The 21607-nt window shown below is 38.3% G+C and overlaps 1 protein-coding gene across 1 annotated transcript; it reads right to left on the bottom strand.

Annotated features, from left to right (window-relative positions):
- On the bottom strand, nt 1-12625 carry pycr1b (pyrroline-5-carboxylate reductase 1b). The gene is made up of 8 exons (XM_007246097.4): nt 12506-12625; nt 11137-11222; nt 10209-10279; nt 9857-10036; nt 6537-6758; nt 4843-4935; nt 4473-4636; nt 1-2193 (listed from the first exon to the last, which is right to left on the bottom strand). Exons 2-8 carry the CDS (start codon nt 11201-11203, stop codon nt 2031-2033), a joined length of 960 nt encoding a protein of 319 aa, XP_007246159.1. The 5' UTR covers nt 11204-11222; nt 12506-12625; the 3' UTR covers nt 1-2030.
- Between the last annotated feature and the right edge of the window lie 8982 nt (nt 12626-21607).

Genomic DNA, 21607 nt, shown 5'->3' with positions numbered 1-21607 from the left:
TTCTCAATTCATGATTAGCACCTTTAATAGAGGTTTAATGCTGCTGTAACAAATGCCCAGGTGATCATAAAGCAGGTAACAGAGGTTCATTCATTCTTCATTAATTTCAGCACAAAGAAACGTCTTGCAAGCAGATTATAAAACATACACTTTGGTTGGCTGACTGTCAATTTTTTTCCCCATTTATACTCAAAATTAAACGTACATACCTTTTCTAAATTTTACACTTAAAGCGTACAACGCATCTCAAGTATGTGTTCAATACTGCACTCTGAGTTCACATCTTTGTTATAAAGGGCTTATTTAAAAAAGAAGAACATGAACAAACGAGATCAGCAAAAAAGTAACAAGGATCAGAACCAAACAGAGTTGCACATTCACTCTCAGAAAGAAGATCTTAAGAGATTTCTTAGAAATTCTCTAGAAAGAGAAAACGCAATGAATTATTTTGCAGCAAATATTGTTGCTGGGTGTAAACAAAACCTTGTATATCCAAAACAATTTTGGACCATTATTATTCCATTCATGATGAAACACAGTGTAAAGAAAAGTTCTGCAAGAAAAATACATTAAAAAGTGGTTACAAGGTTTTCACATGACAACAATGATCTACAGTACTATGCAAAAGTCAGAGACCATCAATCATGTGTGGCTATTTTGACAGTAAATTACATCAAAATATTAATTTGTGATGAGATTAGAGATTTGAAATAATCAAACCGTCACAGTAAGGGGGTCGCAGTTCAGTGCACACAGTTGCATGTTGAATACACAGTATTTATTATTGGGGAAAGTACAGAATCTTTACAAGAGGCATGTGCCACATAGAAACCGTAAACTGTAAGCTGTTGGATTTGCATGGTATTGTGGAAAGTGTAGCGGTTAGGGTTATGTAGGGTTTAGCGCATGACCCACCTCTCTGGCATCTTCGGTCATGTGCCTCTGTCACTATTGGTGTTATTATAGGCCGTGCAGCATTCGTGAAATTGCATTACGAAATGCGCTTTGACACAATTTTGAATGGCAGTACACACAAAACCTTGTCTGCTTAGAGCAGTATGTTAAGGCCAGTTTATACTTCCACGTAGCCTGATGCACACCTCCACAGAAATGTAATTACACGTCACGCAACAAAGTGATTGGTCCGCCAAACCTTGTGTTCCCGCCCACAGGGTTTAAACACAAAAACGCACCTGTATAAATGAGCACAGCGGCGTAGGGCACTTGGGCAGGCTATGCCATAGATAATGCTTTGACTCAACACAGAAGTATGAACCAGCCTTTAGTGTTCTCCTCCAAGCGTGTTGAGCTGTTCAAAGCCTGCATTAGTAGCAGTTTAAACAGCTCCAACTGCTTTGCTCCATGTGATTTAAAAAGAAGCACATGTTAGCCTTCATCCTACCAACACTCAAGGTATTTTGTTATTGGTGTAGTTCAAGCTACTGAGTGGAAACTAAAAATAACACAGAAGTGAGTGAAACCTGGGTTAAATTAAAAAAAAAAGAGAGAATAAAATGAAGGGTGGATTTTGACTTTTGCACAGTTCTATAATGACCATAGAGCCATTGACCTTTTTCCATACAAAGCAATACAGTTGTACTTATGTATTGGGCCTGAAATTGACATGTATATTCCGACAAACATCAACCATGAGTTTTTTTTCCACTGGCTTTGCAGTTGAGCTTTTTCTTAAAGACAGGACATCTATAACATCACGTGGAGCATCTGCTGTCTGCTAACTCCCAACGCTGCTCCCCGGGGAGTGCATTGTCTGCCACTGCAAGGAGGCACTAGGTGACAGACAGCATGCTAGAAATGCACTTCTGTTCATCTCAGTCTGTACATATATACGTGTGTGTGCGTGTGTGTGTCTGGACGGATATCATCCAACTACTCTGTCCAAAATTTGTCAGAATAGCTGGGTAACATCTGTAGGCGCCTGAAGGAGCTTATGAAGGAATATGAAGTGAGTTTGAGTGCGTTTAAGTGTGTGTGTGTGTTTTCGTGGAGAATGTTTTTTTGTTTTTTTTTCAGACTTTCTTAACCCCACTCTTGTTATTAAAAAGGTTGACTCTGTTTCTGGTTCCCACTGACGTTTCAGAGATGCCAGGTTGCTGCAGCACTTTGTCCAGTGTGGTTTTCTTGATGGCAGCTGGAGAAATCTCCTCTTGGTCAGCAAGAGACTGCAGCTCTCTGTAAACAAGAAAGGTATTAAATATATTAAAATGTTATTCTTGAAAACTGTAGACAAAAGTATTGGAACACCAATCCTGCGTATTTATTGTTTTTATTGTATGTATTGTCCAGAGAAGGCTTTCCACTTGATTTCAAAACAAGAGAGTTTGACTGAATTGATCTACAAGAGCATTCAGGAAGTTGGATCATGAGCACCCCAGTTCCCCAACTTGTTGCAAAAGGATATAGCGCCATCATTCCAGAGGACAAACTGTTGGGGGTCTTTTTACCCCCTTTGACCCATCCCTGAGAATTGGGTATGGTGCCAACGGGGTCCTGTTTACCTGCTTTAGAGTGTCCTATTCTATTAGCAAAACTTCCCTACAGAGACTAGACAAGCTGTGTGTGTGTGTGAGTTTGTGTGTATTGTGTCAGCAAAGGCTAGAATTTAAAATAGCTGAACACAATCATTAGAAGGAGTGTCCACAAACATTTGGATATGTAATGTATTGGGGATGCCCGATGACATTAGAATCAAATATCAGTGCCTACAAATAACAACTTAAAAATAAATAAATATATCAGGGGCTTGTGAGTGGAGCAGCTGTCTGTATGTTGGCCCTGTTGTTGGGAGATCACTGGGTTATTTCCAGTTTACAGCATAAACTGGTATTACCCTCTTTGGAAAGGTAGGGTGGGCAGGATAGCCCCTCCTCTACCTCATAGCTCAACACGATCCTAACCAGCTCCAGTCTCCAATGAATTCTGTCATAGCCCAACTGGGACTTTGTGCTCTTCTTCAAGTGTGTTAAGCTGTTCTATGGTGCTCACTGGTAGCTTCATAATAACTATTTTGTGAGAATTGGAATCGGAAATCTCAAAATTACAAATAAAAACAGAACATTTTCCCCAAAAACACAAAGATTTAGACTAGACCACTATGAAAACTGACATCTGATATCTATGTAAAAAACTCCAGAAGAGCAAAACATTTAGGTGATTCTACTGCACTCAAATATCTGCATTTTGTTCATTTTACTGCACTTGGAACTAACTGTGGCAGAGCATCCGAACCCCAGAAGGGATGAAGAGCACTGGAGAGAGGGGTGACAGCGATGGCAGCAGACATGAGCTTTTATTTAATTACGCAACACAACAAAGACGCTGCTTTTCAGCAGCCAAATTACCATCCAGACTTTTCAGTCCTGGTTTCCCGTCTGTTGCAGCATCTCTCTCTTTTTCTACGCTAATCAGCAATAACTGATGAAAGCTAAAGCACAGGCAACTGACTAAAGCAAAAGAGCTCCTTGTCCCTCTGAGCACAACCACAAGGCTCTAACTTTAACTAAACTTTAGACAGGGTCCAGTTGCCAGGTGCGTGGAGAGAAGTGCTCCTGCTGCTGTTCCCTGGTCTCGCTCACATTTATTAATACCAGTTCTGAGAGTCTGTTTAAATCTCAAAATGGCCCAAAATCTCAAAGCCACAATATTTTAAAAGTAGTACATTTTGGAAAAATACAGAATATAAATAATAAACCAATGGGAAACAATACATTTTAAATGTGGTATCAAATGATTAATTGACTCTTCAGTACTTTTTGGGACAAGCTGGGATGTTTAGGGTGAGGTGGGGTGGTAAACATCCATCTGTTGCTGTTGTAAATGGATCTGGATGGAGTAAACATGAGGTAACCGTATGGCCTCTATCCACACGGTTGGGCACTTGCTTGTAAACGTTTGTGTTGAAAGCTGTGCACCTCAGTCCAGCACAGTTTTGCGCAGATATTTCCAGTTACAGCAGAATTCATGCTTTTAATCCCAGAAAAACTATTATTTACATTTTTAAAAAGCAATTTAAATGTCTGATTAAAGGGCCGATTACTGTTTTGCTGTTTTTTTCTCGGCGTTGACTCAGCTCAGTCATGGGCCCTGCATTGTTTAATATCGCGATATATATCATCCAAAAAAACATTTGCAATGTAAAAATTTTCCGATATCGCAAAGCCCTAGAAAAGCATTTCTTCTGAATGGGACATTTGCTGTCAGGTTCGTCTGCAAGGTATTTTTTGCATGTCGGTGCAGTTTACATAGCCCTATTGACATATTCAAATGTGGGAAAATGTCAGATTTACAGGAAATTACAGACAATTGTCATTTACAAAAAAGCGAGCATGCAACGCAATGCTTTTATTTTGTTTTCTTTGGTCATGAATCCATTTTTGTTTGTATATACTTTTTGCTGTTCCTAACTTTCTGAAAAGTCTTCAACACCTTCAAAGTTAATTTAGAGAACCTACTTGGTCCTGATACATGAAGCCTCCACAGCGTTGATGAGAAGGCTCCGGAAGCCACCGCTCTCCAAGAAGTGCAGGGCGTGGATGGTGGCGCCCCCTGGTGAACACACCTGATCCTTCAGCTGGCCTGGATGCTGCTCTGAGTCAAGCAGCATTTTAGCAGCACCCTTCAGCCAAGACCCAACAAGACAAATCATGCATCATGAACAGAAAGTTGGTTTTATCTTGATCACTTCGTCTAAAAGCATGATATGTATTGTAGAACTCAATAGAATAAACTAAAATAGAATACTGTATTAACAAGAATGTTCTCTCATTAGATTTTTTAAATAGTTTCACCCTTTAAGAGGTTTATAAGCATTGCATTACGAACCAGTAGAGCCTGTGCCCCCAGCCTCACAGCCAGCCTCCTTGGTAGACCCATCTTTACCCCGCCATCAGCAAGAGCATCCAGAGCTGTGAAAGCCTGCATGAACAAACACACAAACAATAAAAAACTTTATTAAACAAAAAAAAACTGTTTAAAAAATTGGATTTAATGTATTTAAGCATACATCAGCAGTTACATTCAGTTAGAATAGGTCTATGGGCTTTACTGTACAAAACATGTTGATAAAGTTCTTTACACAAAATCACTCTCAGATAAAAAAAAATCACACCAGCTCTATTCTCGCCAGTTTCAGTCCTTTTCAAAATGAGCCGTTTAAGGGCTCTGACACTTTTAAGCAAACTAGCTGTTGCTGGCCACACCATGTTTATGTTGAACATTTATATGTTAGCTTATGCTAAATGGCAAAGCACACTCACATGAGCCAAAGAAGCTAAACAACACTGCACTGACCTCTAGGATATGAGTTTAAAGCTTCAAGCATTAAAGGTAGGTGTGATTTCTTTCAGAGTTGCTTGTCTATGTTTTCAAAGACAAGTCAAGTCAAGCCAGACAAATTATGTTCACAATCATTACCACTCACTGCGCTCTCCACTGTGGGTGGTAATGTCTTCTGTGATGTATTCACATTGCAATGAGCATGCTGGCCAGTGTTCAGCCTCGTCCACAAGATAACACCTCACAATTTATACAGGTTGTGAGGTGCACAAATTAATGCAGACATGAGACATGTGGTTTGACAATATACAACTCTGGGAAAAAGAAATAGGAGACCACTTTAGTTTCTGAATAAGTTTCTCTGATTTTGCTATTTATAGGTATATTTTGTAAAATTAACAAAGTTTTTTATTCCATAAACTATGGACAACATTTCTCCCAAATTCCAAATAAAATATTGTCATTTAGAACATTTATTTGACGAAAATGAGAAATGACTGAAAAAACAAATGATGCAGGGCTTTCAGATCTCAAATAATGCAAAGAAAACAAGTTCACATTCATTAGGTTTTAAGAGTTTAGAAATCAATATTTGGTGGAATAACCCTGGTTTTAAATCACAATTTTCATGCATCTTGGCATGTTCTCCTCCACCAGTCTTACACACTGCTTTCAGAGAATTTTATGCCACTCCTGGAGCAAAAATTCAAGCAGTTTAGTTTGGTTTGATGGCTTGTGATTATCCATCTTCCTCTTGATTATATTCCAGAGGTTTTCAATGTTTTAAAACCAAAGAAACTAAATTTTTAAGTGGTCTCTTTTTCCTGAGTTGTATATACAGACATATACTTAGCAGTAAAACAAAATAATAATATAAGAGTAATAATAAATTACTATTTTGCATGCACCTTAAATAAGCATTAAAAATTGGTTTATGACAAAATCTTTTATTAACCTCATCTTGACCGTTTAATTTAATGGATTTCAGAGTCCTTAACTTGGAGGCAATACCTTCGTCAATTTGTCTGGTTTTGTTCACCACAACTTTAAACAATTTTGGCTTCAGTACAGACCAGTACAGGCTTTAAATTTATTAAAATAAAATAATAATGTAACATTCGTCAAATTCAATATAATTTACTATAAATTCACTGTAAATGGAGGAAGAGCAAATTTCACAGAAACCCAGTTTTACCCCCCTTCAGCATCCCAAACCCCCCCTGTCCCCCACACTGACTCACATAAGCTGGCCCGCTGCCACTGAGTCCGGTAACCGCGTCGATCAGGTCCTCCTCCACCTCTGTGCAGAATCCCACACTGGCCATCAGCTGCTCCAGCAGCTTCCCGTCCTCCACCTCGGCGTGGGTGCCTGTGGCGTATACCGTGGCCCCCTCGCGGACCACCACTGGAGTGTTAGTCATGCAGCGCATTACCTTCGGGGCAGTACGATACTGGAGCAGTTTCTGTAGTGAGAGAGAGAACAAGTGATGTGAGAGAGGGGAGGATGAGACATATGACAAATGCCAGCACTTGTGTTACTGCATAAGTTCATAGATGCCCCTCCCCTTTTTGAGGGAAAGTAGTATATCTAATTTGACTGGAGGCAGACGAGCCAATCAAAATAACTATACCATCATGAACATATTTCAAATAAACAATATTATCATAATTTTAAGACCATTTTATTTCACTGATTCACTGACTATATGGACAAAGCACTGGGATGCCTGATCAGTCATGGTTTCAAGGGTATTAAAAAGTACAAAAAAAAGGTTAATCTTGCTTTTGTTGGAGAAACTGGATTTCTACTAGATTTTAGAGAATTGCTGTAAGGATTTGATTACATCCAGCATTGAGGCTAGAATGTTGGATGAAGACCACGCCATCTCATCCTCCAACTTAAGATAAGAGCAAATCATGACAAAATTATTGGATGGTGAAGCATGCATTATTCAAGATACTAGGGTTCTAATTAGGGCTTTACGATAATGGAAAAATTGGACATTGCAATTTTTGTTTGTTTTTTTTCTACATTATATCACGATATTAAATAATGCAGGACCCGTGATGTCACCAGCCCTGCCCCCACCTCTCGCATTAGAGATCCGGATCAACCGAGAGCTCAGTCAGCACTTCAGAGTCAGTTTATCACTCAAAACCCGAGGAAAACAGCAAAACAACTTCTTAATCTAATGATTAACCTAACCTAATGATTTCGGCTATAACTGGAAATATTTGCGCAAAACTGCCAAACTGAGGTGCTTTCGAGCCTGCTTTCGACAGGCTGTCTGCTGTTGTGTTTACAAGCACATGTCCACCCATGTGGGGGCCATGTGCTTACATTGTGTTTACGCCCACTCCCCCTCACACTTCTCAGGCAGCAGCAGCCTGTCACTAACACAGACACAGAGACAGCGCTGTTCACTAAGAAAATAACAACACTGTGTATCTACTTCTTTTGTCAAGAATCAAAACATTGCAACATGAGGTGTTTGATTTAACTGCCTTAAGTGACATTGCACATCCTGCAAATGTGACTATTGCATATGCGTACATCGCAATGACAAAGCTTAAACGATATATATATCGTGCAACCCTAGTTCCAATGTTCCACAGCTGTTCCACAAGCCCATGGCTGGCATAAGGTATGGCACAACAAGGTTCATGTTTATCATGTTCACTAATAGAGTCCTATTCTGTTGGTATTGGTTTTCTACAGGGATTAGACAAGCTGTGTACGTGTCTATCAGTATCAGTGTATTAAAAAGTTTAAAAAGTAGCTAAATAACATGTGGACACAGCATAGATGTTAGCTAATATAGCCCTGTTGTTACAGGCTTTTAGTAAAAGCCCGGTGTAATGTATTTATCAATTTGGCAGGTTTGTTCTCACTCAAATGTGCGTGTGGTCATTTAAATTATAGGAAGTGACAAATGCCTGATCTATTTTTAAAATTGATTTGGTGAGGGATATAAAAAAACAAAAACAAACCCAGCACAGGAAGCTTATTCTGGTATTTTTCGAAAAACCAGGCACCTAATTGAGGAAATTAAAGTTGCATTCTTTGTTGAGAGCACTTTCAGAAGGTGAAAGCAATGCAAGCAAAAAAGCTGGATTGGGTTCATAAAAGAGAATAATACATGGCCTCGGGGAGCAGCTTGTTTGGCAGGAAGGAAGAAAGGGAATAAATACAGTGTGCATGCTTAAGTAAGCACGTTAGAATATGCGAGGGCCAATCACATGCAAACACTATCATTTTAAACACGCTATCAGGACTTGCTGAAACAGAGCTGCAAACGCCTCGGGACTCACTAGCGGAGGGTGTGCGGAATCTACCTATTGTTGCAACAGTGTGTTTCTGAAAGATTCAGGCTTATATAAAGCTGATTTAGGATCTGACATACAATTAATCACATTGTTGTTTTCATGCAGAAACCTTGTAGTTACATTTTTCACTTTTTTACACATTAAAAGAATCTAGCAGTTATTCATTATATTGTGTTCAAAAAATAAAATTACTTTTCCCTTAAACCAAACACAGTGAATTAGCAGAGACCAAAGTTTATTTTTCTTTTTTTTAATGTAGTAAAGTCAGTGTCAGCTGAAATATTTTTGGATGACTCAGACCTCCATTACATTTGCCTTGTAGCTCCAGTATAAACTCTACAGCAGCAACTTCACACACCAAACATCTCATAACCTTCCGACCACCATTCCTTTACTTCTTGATACACAGTATCTATAAATTATTCAGTAGTTTCCATAAAAATAATAATACTATGCAAGATAAGAAACAACTAGGGCCTTGCAGAATAAAGTAATAGCTTGGTAAGTAAATAAATAAATAAAAAGTGATTTATTACTTGTCCCACATGTAGTCAATCTGCCAAAACATGTTTGATATCAGAAGGTTTTAGCTTTTTTAGTTCAGAACAGAAGATGCTACACTACTGTTGCTAAGAAACACTGACAACACAAACAATAGTTTTTATGACTTTTTGGGAAAAGCTATAGCTTTCCCTTATTTACAGTAGATATTACTTAGACATTATTTAAATGCTTAATATGTTCTAAAATCTCTAACATTTCTAAACCACATTAGTTTATCTGTGAAAAAAAAAATAGATTTGGATGCATTTTAGCAGCTTGAAGGAGGTTTTTGGACACAGATGATCCTTAGGTTCAATCTTTGTTAGTAACATTATCCTAAAAGTTCTCATTTTAAATGAAGAAAGCACACATTAGAAAATTGCTGTGCAATATGAACATAAATTGATATCACAGTTGAACAATTGGACTCAATTATGATTAAAGAATGAATAAATTAATATTTTAAAAAAATTATGGTCACACTTTTCTTTGCTTCAAGCTGCTTAACTTGCTTAGTTGCACACTGGACAGTTTGTGATAGTAGTGTGATTATTTATTCAAATAATCTAATTATAAATAATTAGATTATTTGAATAAATTGATTTCCCAATTAACTTCCTAATAATCAAACATGTCTTGGCTGGTAAATTCATGTTCATGTTTTTGCTGAACCATTGTTTAAGAGTCATACCTTCTCAATGGAGCTAATCGTGACTCCAGCAGCACAGGAAACAATGAGGTGCCGGTCTTCAATATCGGGTCCGATTTCATCCAAAACGAAAGGGATAATGTGAGGCTTGACGGCCAGAAAGAGGACGTCACTCTTATGTGTGGCTTCCTTGTTGCTGGTTGTGAGGTTCACTCCCATTTTCTAAAAGGTCAACAAACAAACGAAAAAAACATGAAGGCGTAAAACGTGAAAATGATGCAAATCAGGACAAATTATATACAACAGATCCTTCAGATCTGTCTGAAAGACGCGATCTCTGAATACACACACACACGCACACACACACAAGCCTTCTGAGGCTTAACATACTGACCCTGAGTCCAGCCACTGTTGGCAGATCTGTATCTGGGGAACTGGCAGTGATCCTGTGAGCTGCAATTACACCTGAGATAAAAACAGAGGAGAGTCAGAGAGAACGAGAGAGAACGGACTGCGTTGGAGCAGTAGGGTAGAGTACTTCAAACTCACACTGAAGTAAAAGTTCTGCTACATCAGGGAAATGATGAGTCAACCACAAGTAAAATTAGCTGAGTAAACAACAACCAGCTCCAAATCCAAAAGCTCCTCAAGCCATCAGTTCCCTGTAGAACTTCAGTGGAAGTTCATAATACATCTAGCAGCTAATTCCAGTGCTTTACAATGTCTCACTTCAGTGCTTTAGCCTGAAGCTAACGTGTTACCCCCCCACAAGCTAGCAAACCAGCCACAAGCTAAAGATGCTAATTACCACAAAACAATACAATTGTTAAAACTAACCTGCTTTCAAGCTAAATGTTTCTCTTTTTTGGATCACTGTGTTCTAAAATAATGAACTAATACTCTAAGTGAGACATTTAAACAACAGAAAAGAACAAGGCAGTCCTGGAGCTGAACCAACACAACTGATAGAAAATAGACCCATGACGCAGCCATGAGCTAAATATAAAAAATGAAACTGGGTGAAATGTAAACAGCCTTCCTTATGATATATTAACATTATAGTTCAAAAGTACAGTATTTTACAAAATATGTATACAAAACACATTATTTGTAACATTTACTAGTACATGTAACACTAATCAGATAAAAGGCCCTAGTTTTGCCTACATCTGCTTGGAATGCATATAAACCACAGCATGCAAACCCAAAACCTTTTACATTATAATCCCAGAAATAAATGTGCAAATAAAGTGGTTAGGTTAATATGTAAAGTACTGTATTATTATTATTGCTGTGGTCATCATGACCATGTCATTTCTTACCTGCAGCAGTGAAGCCCTTTACTAAGGCATGGGCCAACTGGCCGGCTCCAATGAACCCTACACTCATACTGTTTACTTCAGCAGACCTGCCAATCAGAACATCAACAAAGTCATGTTAATCTTCTAACAGAAATAACCAATACAAAACGAGGCATTTGACTAAATTTAACATACTGCCCAACATTGCAACAAAATTTTGCTTCTGCATTTAAATTATTCAGTTAGTAACAAGTACTTTTAGACATGCAGTAAGTGTTATAAAGCAGAGAACTACTAATATGCAGGTAATGTTTCTTCACGAACAGGAATGGAAACTGGAAAACACTATTATTACATATAAACTGCCACTAAACTGGCACTAAACCCCCTGATTTTTGTTGACTCCACTCTTAGCTCAAATTTGAAAAAGACTAAAAAACAGGATGGGTAGTTTTGGAGGGGTACTGGCTGATGTATGGGTTTAGAGACGAGGCAGGAAGGAGAGCTGATTGGCTGAGCTGCATAATGTGATGTGTCTGTGTACCAAAGTACACAAAAACATTATCCACCTCTATAGCACAAATGAACCTGAGCGGGTGCTGCAGATGCGGAAATTACCACAGTAAAAGCATTTTTAAAGGTTAGGAAATGTTTCTTAAAATTTTAAGCAGGACTGGCATGTTTCATTACTGCAAAAGGAACGTATTTCAGCTATTAATGAAAGAAAATATGGTTTAGGGTTTAGTGGCTATTTAAAGCCACTGGTTCTCAACATGGTGATTAGGGTATTTTTATGAAATACAGAAATACTACAAAATAAAGTGAGTACACTTCATAACATCCAATGTTCACAAAAAAGATATACCATCTGCACACAACACACAATACAAAGAGTAATTATCTGATGGGATTACTAGTTAAAACACTGGACACAGACTAACTGTAACTGCAGGGCTGTTGTTAGGGTTAAACACAAACATACACTTTCTTAAACGGGCTGGTATTAAACTACACATGGTTGTAACTGTTTCTTATGGAGTTTGATAAGAATACAAGGTAAACACTGGGCCTAAACACAGTTTATCAGCAGCTATACAAGCTGGTATCAAATTTGAGCTGATGGACGATAACCTTTGCCAGGCTGAGTGTAAGAACAAGAGTACAAGAGTAATTATAGCTTGCTATAAATTAGCTGATAAACTGCATATGGTTGTATAGCCAATGTATACAGTTATCATATTTTAATATAGCTAGCTAGTTTAGATATGGCTCCTCTGCTAGCTATATTCTGGTATCATTAATAAAAAAACATTAAACAGAGAACACACAACTCGAGATAACTCGATACAAATCCGTATATATTTCATTAAAAATCACTTTACAGCCTTACCTTTCCAGCAGAATCAAAACCCCGGTTTAAATCAGAACAAAAACACAACCTCTCTCTGTGTCAACGTGGCTTCCTACTGCTCAGCCATATGCGCTTCAACCAACAGCCCTGAGTGACGTTACAGCCAACCAATCAGAGAAGAGAGAGGCACCCGCTTCAGCCAATCACCGAGAAGATACAGAAATCTATCGGATTTATGGGCGGGGCTTGTAAGACAGCGACGTCGTTGCATCATTTCCGATAGTAAAGCAGAAACAGTGGTGTGAATGTAGGTCAAGTCCACAGCCATGGTCTCCTGAACCATAGACATAATAATAGACATAAAAAAACGATATGCATATAATATAATATAACGTATGTTATATCTATCTCCTGAACTTGGGCTTGCCTTTTTTGCACAAAAACAATCTAAAACACATAAGAAAACACTAAATTAGGTCACAAACAAAGTTCAATCCACAATACAGCTTTACATAGAAAACAGGTCCAGGCCTCTTATAAACGAGCACCACAGTATTTAAGACATTTATTATTTTTAATTTGTCGAAAATTAGTCAATATGTGTATATAACTATATAACTGATTAAACACGTTTTGCATAAGGGTATCTTTTTAACAAATTTTAGTTTTGTGTACATAAAATTTACCTAAAATTATAATTAAATTTACTCCCTTTGTGTACAGATGAAGGATCAACAAAAATATACAATATATTTTGGATTTAAAGGGAATTTCCTTACACAACCTCCTTTTTAAGTCTAAAAAAATCAATCCAAAAAAGAGAGCAAGAAAATACACAATAAAAATGTCATTCAAAATCATGCAGTTGTTGGGGGTTGTGATGTCTACTACATAAATACAGCTATTTTATAGTATGTGTTGTCCAGACTAGTTGGCTAGTGAACCTAATTATTTCTTTCTTTGAGCACTGTATTGCATTAACATGCCTTTGTTTTACAAAGATAACACATCTGTTCATGTACCATGTATTTGTGCAATTTTGCACCTGTTTTAGTTGATTTATTATGATTCATTTTACATTATTTCGTATTTATTTATTTATTTTGTATCAGTCATATTCTACTTATCTTCCAGTTGTTGTTGTTTTTTTAGATTTGTTTCTTTTTTATCATGTGCATCTTCCTATGTTGTACTCTCTTTAGTTTGTTAGTTATTTCCTCTTAATCTGTTTTACTGCTTTGGATTTATGTTAATTAAGTTTTATTTTATTCCTCTCTGTCCAACAGTTTCATAGTTTTATGTATTTATTTATTATGTATTGCTTTTATGAATAATTGTATGGTCTTGGTTTCATTTTTATTAAATCTTCTATATTTCTAGATATAACATTTATATTCTCAGTGTAGCTCAGTTACATTGCATTGTAGTTACATTCCTAGACTGTATACCAGTAAATCTTAATACAACAATTTGCTGAAATCTGGTGTTGAAAAAAAAAACGAACAATTGCATTGAACAATATCTATACAATCACCATAGAGAATAGATTATAACTTCTATTCTAACATGTGCATACTGTAGATAGTGATGTGTTTTTTTATTGAATAATAATTCATGATAAGCAATAATGCAATCACTGTATATTTACCGTATGACTTCTGACAGCCCTTCAGGACGTTGAGTACATTCATAGAATTGTTGGCAGCATACTTTACATGCTTTGTATACTTATGACAGCCAGCTGTTCAATACATCCGGTCTCCTACTATAGATAAAGCTATAGAAGTTGTTTTACCCCTTTAGACAGATCAGATTTTGCTTGTTTCTAATGTTTCTAATATTGCTTATGGATAAGTTTCATAGAAATAAATAAAATAAGCACATGAAAGTTCAGTTTTTTTAATTAAGCAGTAAAGAGAAAAGTACTGTAAATATAACCAGTAATTTAATGTAAAGTAGTGCATGTGCTGCAGAGATGTATAGGCAATTGATTTTGAACACCTCATACTAAACTATGCATGTCAGTGACACTGGTTGCTCCAGCTCTCTCCCAGCTCTTAGCTGTGTACAATCACTGCAGACTCCTCCAACAACCACATGTATGTTTCCACAGGGATCAGGACACACACTGCGTCTGAGAATCTGCGCACGACTTAACTTGGATTATCCCGGAATCCAACCAACGCCTCCTGTCTCCTGTCTGCTGGGGATGCTTTCAATACTTCTGCCTTTGTGAATTAAAGATCAGAGTTTCAGATCTCACAGGTCAGTCTGAAAGGCCTGTGGACACAAATCAGTCTTAATTACAGATTAGGAAGGGCTTTAGTTTACCCCAAGATGAGCTAAAAAGAATGAAATGATTGGTAGTCTTTTTTTATTTTATTATAGACAAGCCGTGTGTGCACTTTTTCACATCTGTGTCAGCAATAACTGGTAGAATGGGCCAGTATGACCAAATGTAATGAAGGCACGGGAATGCTAAGCTGCTGGATATGTATATATATAGGCCTAGTTGAATGCAAAGATAGGCCTTAAACTGCAGCAGCTGTTTCCTGTCGTCAGCTGGAGAGTATTAGATCATTAGGGCATAACTTTCCCAGTCCTGTCCTGGAGGAACCCCACACACACCCAGAACACCTGATTCAACACATCAGATCATCACCACCCCCTTTAAGAGAGTGAAATGTGTATGAATCAATGATTGAAGCCAGTATTCTCATTGACCAGTTCTTATTGGTCCTGCCAAAAGAAGGTGTAAAATTACTTCATCCCACTGCCCAATAAAAGGCTTTCTTGAGGCTGCTGTTGGGTAGTGTACCTCCTGATGAGATATCACTGACTGCTATACAGGTTGTTTTTTTAACTGTACACCATCAGCCATCAGGTCATCCATCAGCCAGCACTGGACTGCTACAAAATGCTACTGTATTACCTTTAATAAAAATCCAGGTTATGTTTGGTATACACATTATATTAATTCAAAGAGGATTCATCAGTAGTTCTTTACCAATAGTTTTTAAAACCATTATAACTTAAATGACTGGTTCTACAAATGGTTTAATGGTTCTTTAGTGTTTTCTGTTGGTTTCTTCCACATGAATTGTTCTTGCCATGTAGGGCAGGAGGGGTAGGTTGGGCAGGTGAGGCACTAAGTGAGTCTCAATGGGGTGTAAGATATGAGCTGTCAGTCTGTAGTCAGAGGGAACCTGTGTTCTTCCCTTGTTTTATTTCTTACAGAACTTCAGGGAAAGCCAGCTCTGGTCTGGCTCTGGTAGATTGTTTTTTTTTAATAACTCAATTAAATCCTCTCTGCGTGGCGCGAGAGTGGCTGTGTGCGCCCGCCGAAGCGTGCAGACACTCATTCGCCTTCACCCTCAAATCCCCTCAGATTTATTAAAAAAATACCCAAACACACGAATCACTTCAGTCTGAGGAGAATCAGCCTAAGCGTGGACCACGATTTATGTCACCGTGATTAGGACGAGCTGAGGGGGAGAGAGAGAGAGAAAGAGAGAGAGAGAGAGAGAGAGGGAGAGAGAGAGAGAGAGAGAGAGAGAGAGAGAGAGAGAGAGAGAGAGAGAGAGAGAGAGAGAGAGAGAGACCCAAACAGCAATACGCTGTCAGCTATTCTTTAGGGAGCTTGTTTTGTTCCAACAGTGAGAAAGAATACAAGGTATAAAGGTAGAGAGACAGACAAACTGACTTAGAGACAGACAGACAAAGACAAACAAAAAGGCAGAGACAGATAGAAATGTGACTGACCACGATAGACACAGACAGAAAACAGACACACAGGAGGATGGATGCATACAGACAGACAAACAGACAAACATAGGCAAAAGAGAGATAAAGAGATAGACAGACAGGCAGAGGGAGATGCAGAGAGTGAGACAGATATAGAGAGATAAGAAAGAGACTGAGAGAGAAAGAGAAAGAGAGAAAAGAAACACATACAGACAGACAGAGCAAGAAGAGGTGGAGAAAGAGACAGAGAGTGACAAAGTGACAAAAAGACAGACAAACAGAGGGAGAGTCAGACAGACAGGGAGATAGAAAGATAGACAAAAAACAAGAGAGGGACAGAAGGAGAGATAGAATGATACAGAGAGACAGTTACAGTCAGACAGAGACAGACAATGACAGAGAAAGAGTGAAACAGACAGAATGAGAGTGAGACAGAATGTCAGCGAATCAGAGTGAGGAAGAGACAGACAAAATAACAAACGACAGACAGACACATACACATCATGGAGACAGAAAGACAATGACAAAAACAGTCCAACACACAAAGAGAAACCAACAGTGAAACAAATGGAAGCAAAGACAGTGTGACAGACAGGGAAGAGAATGAGACAGACAGACTGAGAGAGACAGAGTGACAAACGAAAATACAGACAGACAGATTGAGAGAGACAGAGTGACAGATATGGCGAAACAAGAATAACAGACAAAAAGTCAGACAAACAGAGTGAGATAGAGAGTCAGACAGACAGAGAGACAGAAAGAGAGACATAAAACAAAACAGGGACAGAAAGAGATAGAATGAGATAGACAGTGACAGTCAGACAGAGACAGGCAAATGACAGAGAAAGAGTGAAACAGCAAAGTGAGAGTGAGACAGATAGAAAGAGTGTGAGAGAAACAGGAAGTGGGGAAGAGAGAGACAACATGACAGACAGACAGACACATACACAGATCCACAGACACTGAGTGACAGAGACAGACAGAGAGAAGGCAGGACAGACAGAGACAAAGAGACACAGACGGATAGACAAACAGGCAGATAGACAGACAGCGAGAGAGACAGAGACAAACAAAGAGAGACACAGAAAGACAGAGTGTGTATCTCTGACACAATGGGAGCGTCTAAAAGGAGCGCGTGCTTTCAGAGTCCGCGCGCTTTTCTCCAGGTGCTCCCGGGCGCGCGCCTCTCCCTCTCCGTAGCGAAAGCGCGCACCGAGCAGCGCACAGCGCGCGCTCCCCCAGCCCCGCGCGACGCGCCACGCATATTAATGACCTCGCGCTCCACGAGCTCGCCATTAAAAGTCCGCGCGCATTCGGGTAGTTTACTATAAACAAAGGCTGTAATTGATTAAAGCCGGGCGCCTAATTACTTCTAATTAATATTGATTTATTCGCTTTGATTGACGTCTCAAAAACAATCCTCGACCCCCTGCTGCGGGGTCCCGCTTCCCACTATACCGCACTATCTGTCTTCCAGTGAAGACCCCTAAACAACACAGGGCTGATTCTTCAATTACAGCAACTCTTCTGTCCCCAGGTTATACATTAATTTCAGAAATACTTTATTACTAAATTAATAGCTTAGTTAATAAATAGATTATTTATTATTGCCCCACCAAAAGCAATGTGTTTTAAATTAACTTTAAAAAGACACACAAAAGTTACATTTATCCAGTTTTTGCATATTTTTGAACAACATATCACCACCCCCAACATTACCATCATTACTGCAGCAGCCTGAGAATTCTGCAGGGAATTATTTTAAAGGTGACACGTGTTAATGTCATAAACATCAAGCACAGACTGACAGGGAGCAGATGTCAGAGAGATTAATGACATTTTGATGTCTAAACAAAGTGAGAAATTTAATCATGTCTTCTTCCTCATCATGGAATACATTTATTCAGCGGCAATACATTTTAAACTGTTACAACAATATATGCAGTACCAGTCAAAAGTTTGGACACACCTCTTCTCGTTCAATGTGTTTTCTTTCTTTGTATGAGTGCATTGCAAATTTAACATTGAAGACTATATTAAAGGTATACAGATTCATATTATCTGTGAAGTAAGTGTTTATTAGCTCAGTAAAACACTAGCATTACAATAAATACAAACAGCAATTTTACAAAAAACAGAGCTTTTACAGCCCTGTTTTCCTTTAAACATCTCCTAATCTCTCTCCATCTAAATTTAACAGAGTTATTTCTAGTTCTCATCATATCAACACCAGGTTTGGTAAATTGGTAAATGTGGTAAATCAGGTGAGCTGCTGATGGAACTGAACATAATATACCCATGCTGGCTGAGGAGCATCCAGGAGAAATCTGGAACTACACTTTGTTATTCAGCTTGGCTCACAGGCTATAACATACTTAGTTAAAATGAGAATTCCTTGTTGCGTTTTACTCTATGTATGTTTATTTGCATCTGTTTAAATCATATGTGGAGTTTTTTTTATGTAAAAACACTCATATTGCTGAGATAATTGGATTAGTGTAATTTGCTTTTGGTGCCTAAAACATTTGCACAGTACTGTATATCTGATAATTTTCTTTACATTGTGTTGAAACTTAATGATGAATGAACTAACAGAAATGTTTTTAAATGGCTTAGGATAAAATATCATTACATTCACTTCCATTGAAAGCTAATAGGGTTTATTCTTCCCCTGTAATGCGTTTTTATCTATATGTGCGTTTGTGTATATGCCAAAAAATACATAATCTGTAACTATAGATATAAAATTGCTCTGCTAACACGCAACCTTTCAAACCTGTTGTTAGAGCTGCAAAGAGGGAGCGACTCCATATTAATGCCTCTGGATTTAGAATGTGTGTGTGTGTGTGTGTGTGTATAAAATTCCATACATATGCCCTTTGATGTGAGTTGACCTGAGTTGGTCACACTCACGCCCACAATCTTGGTTCTGACAGAGCTTGGTCAGTATGTGTGTGTGTGTGTGTGTGACTGATGGGTCGTGACAGGAGGCTACTATTCATGCTCCTGTGCAGAAACCTGCGGCGGTGAAGCGCTCCAGCTGTTGACGGACAGCTGTCTGCCCTGATCTCACTCAGAGGCCCAGGTTCCACCGCTGTGGAGTTGTGGGCATGGACCATAACGGGATCACACATCACAGCGGTCAGAGATACAGAGAGGAAGACCCCAGCGGCATCCTCTCCACTGAGGCTTATCCTTCTATATATTTGTTGGCAAGAAACAGCAAAAAAATAAAGCACATAAAAATATTAAAGAGTAATAGAGAGAACATTAAAAAGTTAATTATTTCACAGTATTTTTTTATGTATTATGTATGTAATTAATAATATTGTTTTTTTTTTTTGGTTTATGTCTGGTTTCTAATTTAATACATTTTACCGTCATTAGCATTACACTATTTAAAAAAAAATCGAGACACTTGTTCATTCTTTGTTTCTCTCTTCTTCTTTTTTTGGCCTGCCACCACCCCCCTCTCTTCGGAGGACTATTAATACTTTATTGTTTATTCATTTATTTGTTTAATATATATATATATATATATATATATATATATATATATATATATATATATATATATATATATAATACATATAAATTATATATATATATATATAATACATATAAATTATATGTATATATATATATATATATATATATATATAATACATATAAATTATATATATATATATATATATATATAATATTATATAAACAAAAAAATATAGGAATTAAACAGAAACATACATATATATACATCTATTCCAAAATATTGATAAACAGTGAACAATCACAACTTATGTGCAATATTACCCAATGATTTTGCTATGTTTTATCTTGTGTTGGATTTTTGTGATTTACTGTAATGTTTGAATTAGATGTGTCCAAATTGTGTCTGAATCAGTGTTTTGGTGGGTTCTGAGTGTGTTTAGATTCATTCTATGTCTCTTGTTAAATTAGTGGTATGTTTAAAAAAAGAGTTTTCCTGCTTTTGTTGGTGTAATTGTTTCTACTGTCCAGGAAAGGCTTTCTTCTTGAATTTGGAGCCTTGTTGTGAGGATTTAATTGCATCCAGTAACAAAAACATTAGTAAGGTCAGGAGGGTGGATGTTCACCACCTCTCCTCATCCCCAACTCATCCTAAAAGTATTAGATGGAGCACCATCATACCAGAGAACACATTTCCACTGCTCTACAGCTCAAAACTGAGGGATTTATACCCCTCCAGCCCACAACTGACATTAAACATGATAAACAATGTACATACATGTATGTCATTCTACTCTATATGTACATATTAAATATTCTAGACCTATATTTATAGATTATTGCTGATCTTAGCAGTTCTATTCTGGTTTTCCTATAATTCCCTGAAAATAACAATGACAAGCATGCACACAGACACCCACACCCACACACACACACACACACACCGCACACACACAGACACACACACACACACACACACACACACACACACACACATAAACACACACACAGTGATGAGAGGTCTGCCAGACTGTGGGTGTCGGAGCCAAACGGATGATGCTGAGATGTCACAGGTCTGTAGCTGCCCCAGGGGCTGATGGGAGATGGGCGAGGCATTGTGGCACACACAAACATACACACGTGCACGCTGGCTCAGCGCTGAGAGATTGAGCTGATCTGGGTGGACTGTCACCTGAGGGGGCCACACACACACACACACACACACACAGTACACACAGACATACACACAGACACACACACACACACAGAAACACACACAGACACAGACGTACACACACACACACACAGACGTACATACACACACACAAACACACATAGACACACACATAGATGAGACAGACTTACAACCTATGTCTCTATGCTCTGTGTCTATTTCTGCTTACATTAGACAGAAGGGGGGGGGAGAGAGAGAAGACAGGCATGGAAAAGGGAGAAAGAGACAGGTAAAGAGTGAGAGAGGGGGATGGAGAGAGAAAAAGTGAGTAAAGGAGAGAAGAAGATAGGAGGGAGGGAGAGGGATAGGAGGGAGGATGGAGAGTAAGAGAATGGTAGAAGGGGAAAGGAGAGAAACGTAAGAAAGAAGAGAGAACAAGAGATTGAGAGAGAACAAGAATAAGAAGATGACAAGGAGAAAGAGAAAGGGAGAGAGGAAGAAAAGGAGTGGTGTTGTAAGAGAGATTGAAAAAGAAAGAGAGAAAATTGTGAGGGGGAGGAGAGAAAGAAAGAAGGAGTGGGTTGGACAAACAGAAAGTTAAAGAAAAAGAGAGGGAAGGGGAGAAAAGTGAAAGAGGACAAGAAGGAAAGAACAGATAGATAGGAAAGAAGGAGAAAGAGCGAGAGAGAGAGAGAGAGAGAGAGAGAGAGAGAGAGAGAGTGAGGGAGAGAGAGGGA

This window comes from Astyanax mexicanus, chromosome 16 (genome assembly GCF_023375975.1).
Source record: "Astyanax mexicanus isolate ESR-SI-001 chromosome 16, AstMex3_surface, whole genome shotgun sequence".
Classification (NCBI taxonomy): Eukaryota; Metazoa; Chordata; class Actinopteri; order Characiformes; family Acestrorhamphidae; genus Astyanax; species Astyanax mexicanus.
This window is presented reverse-complemented; position numbering and strand designations above follow the sequence as displayed.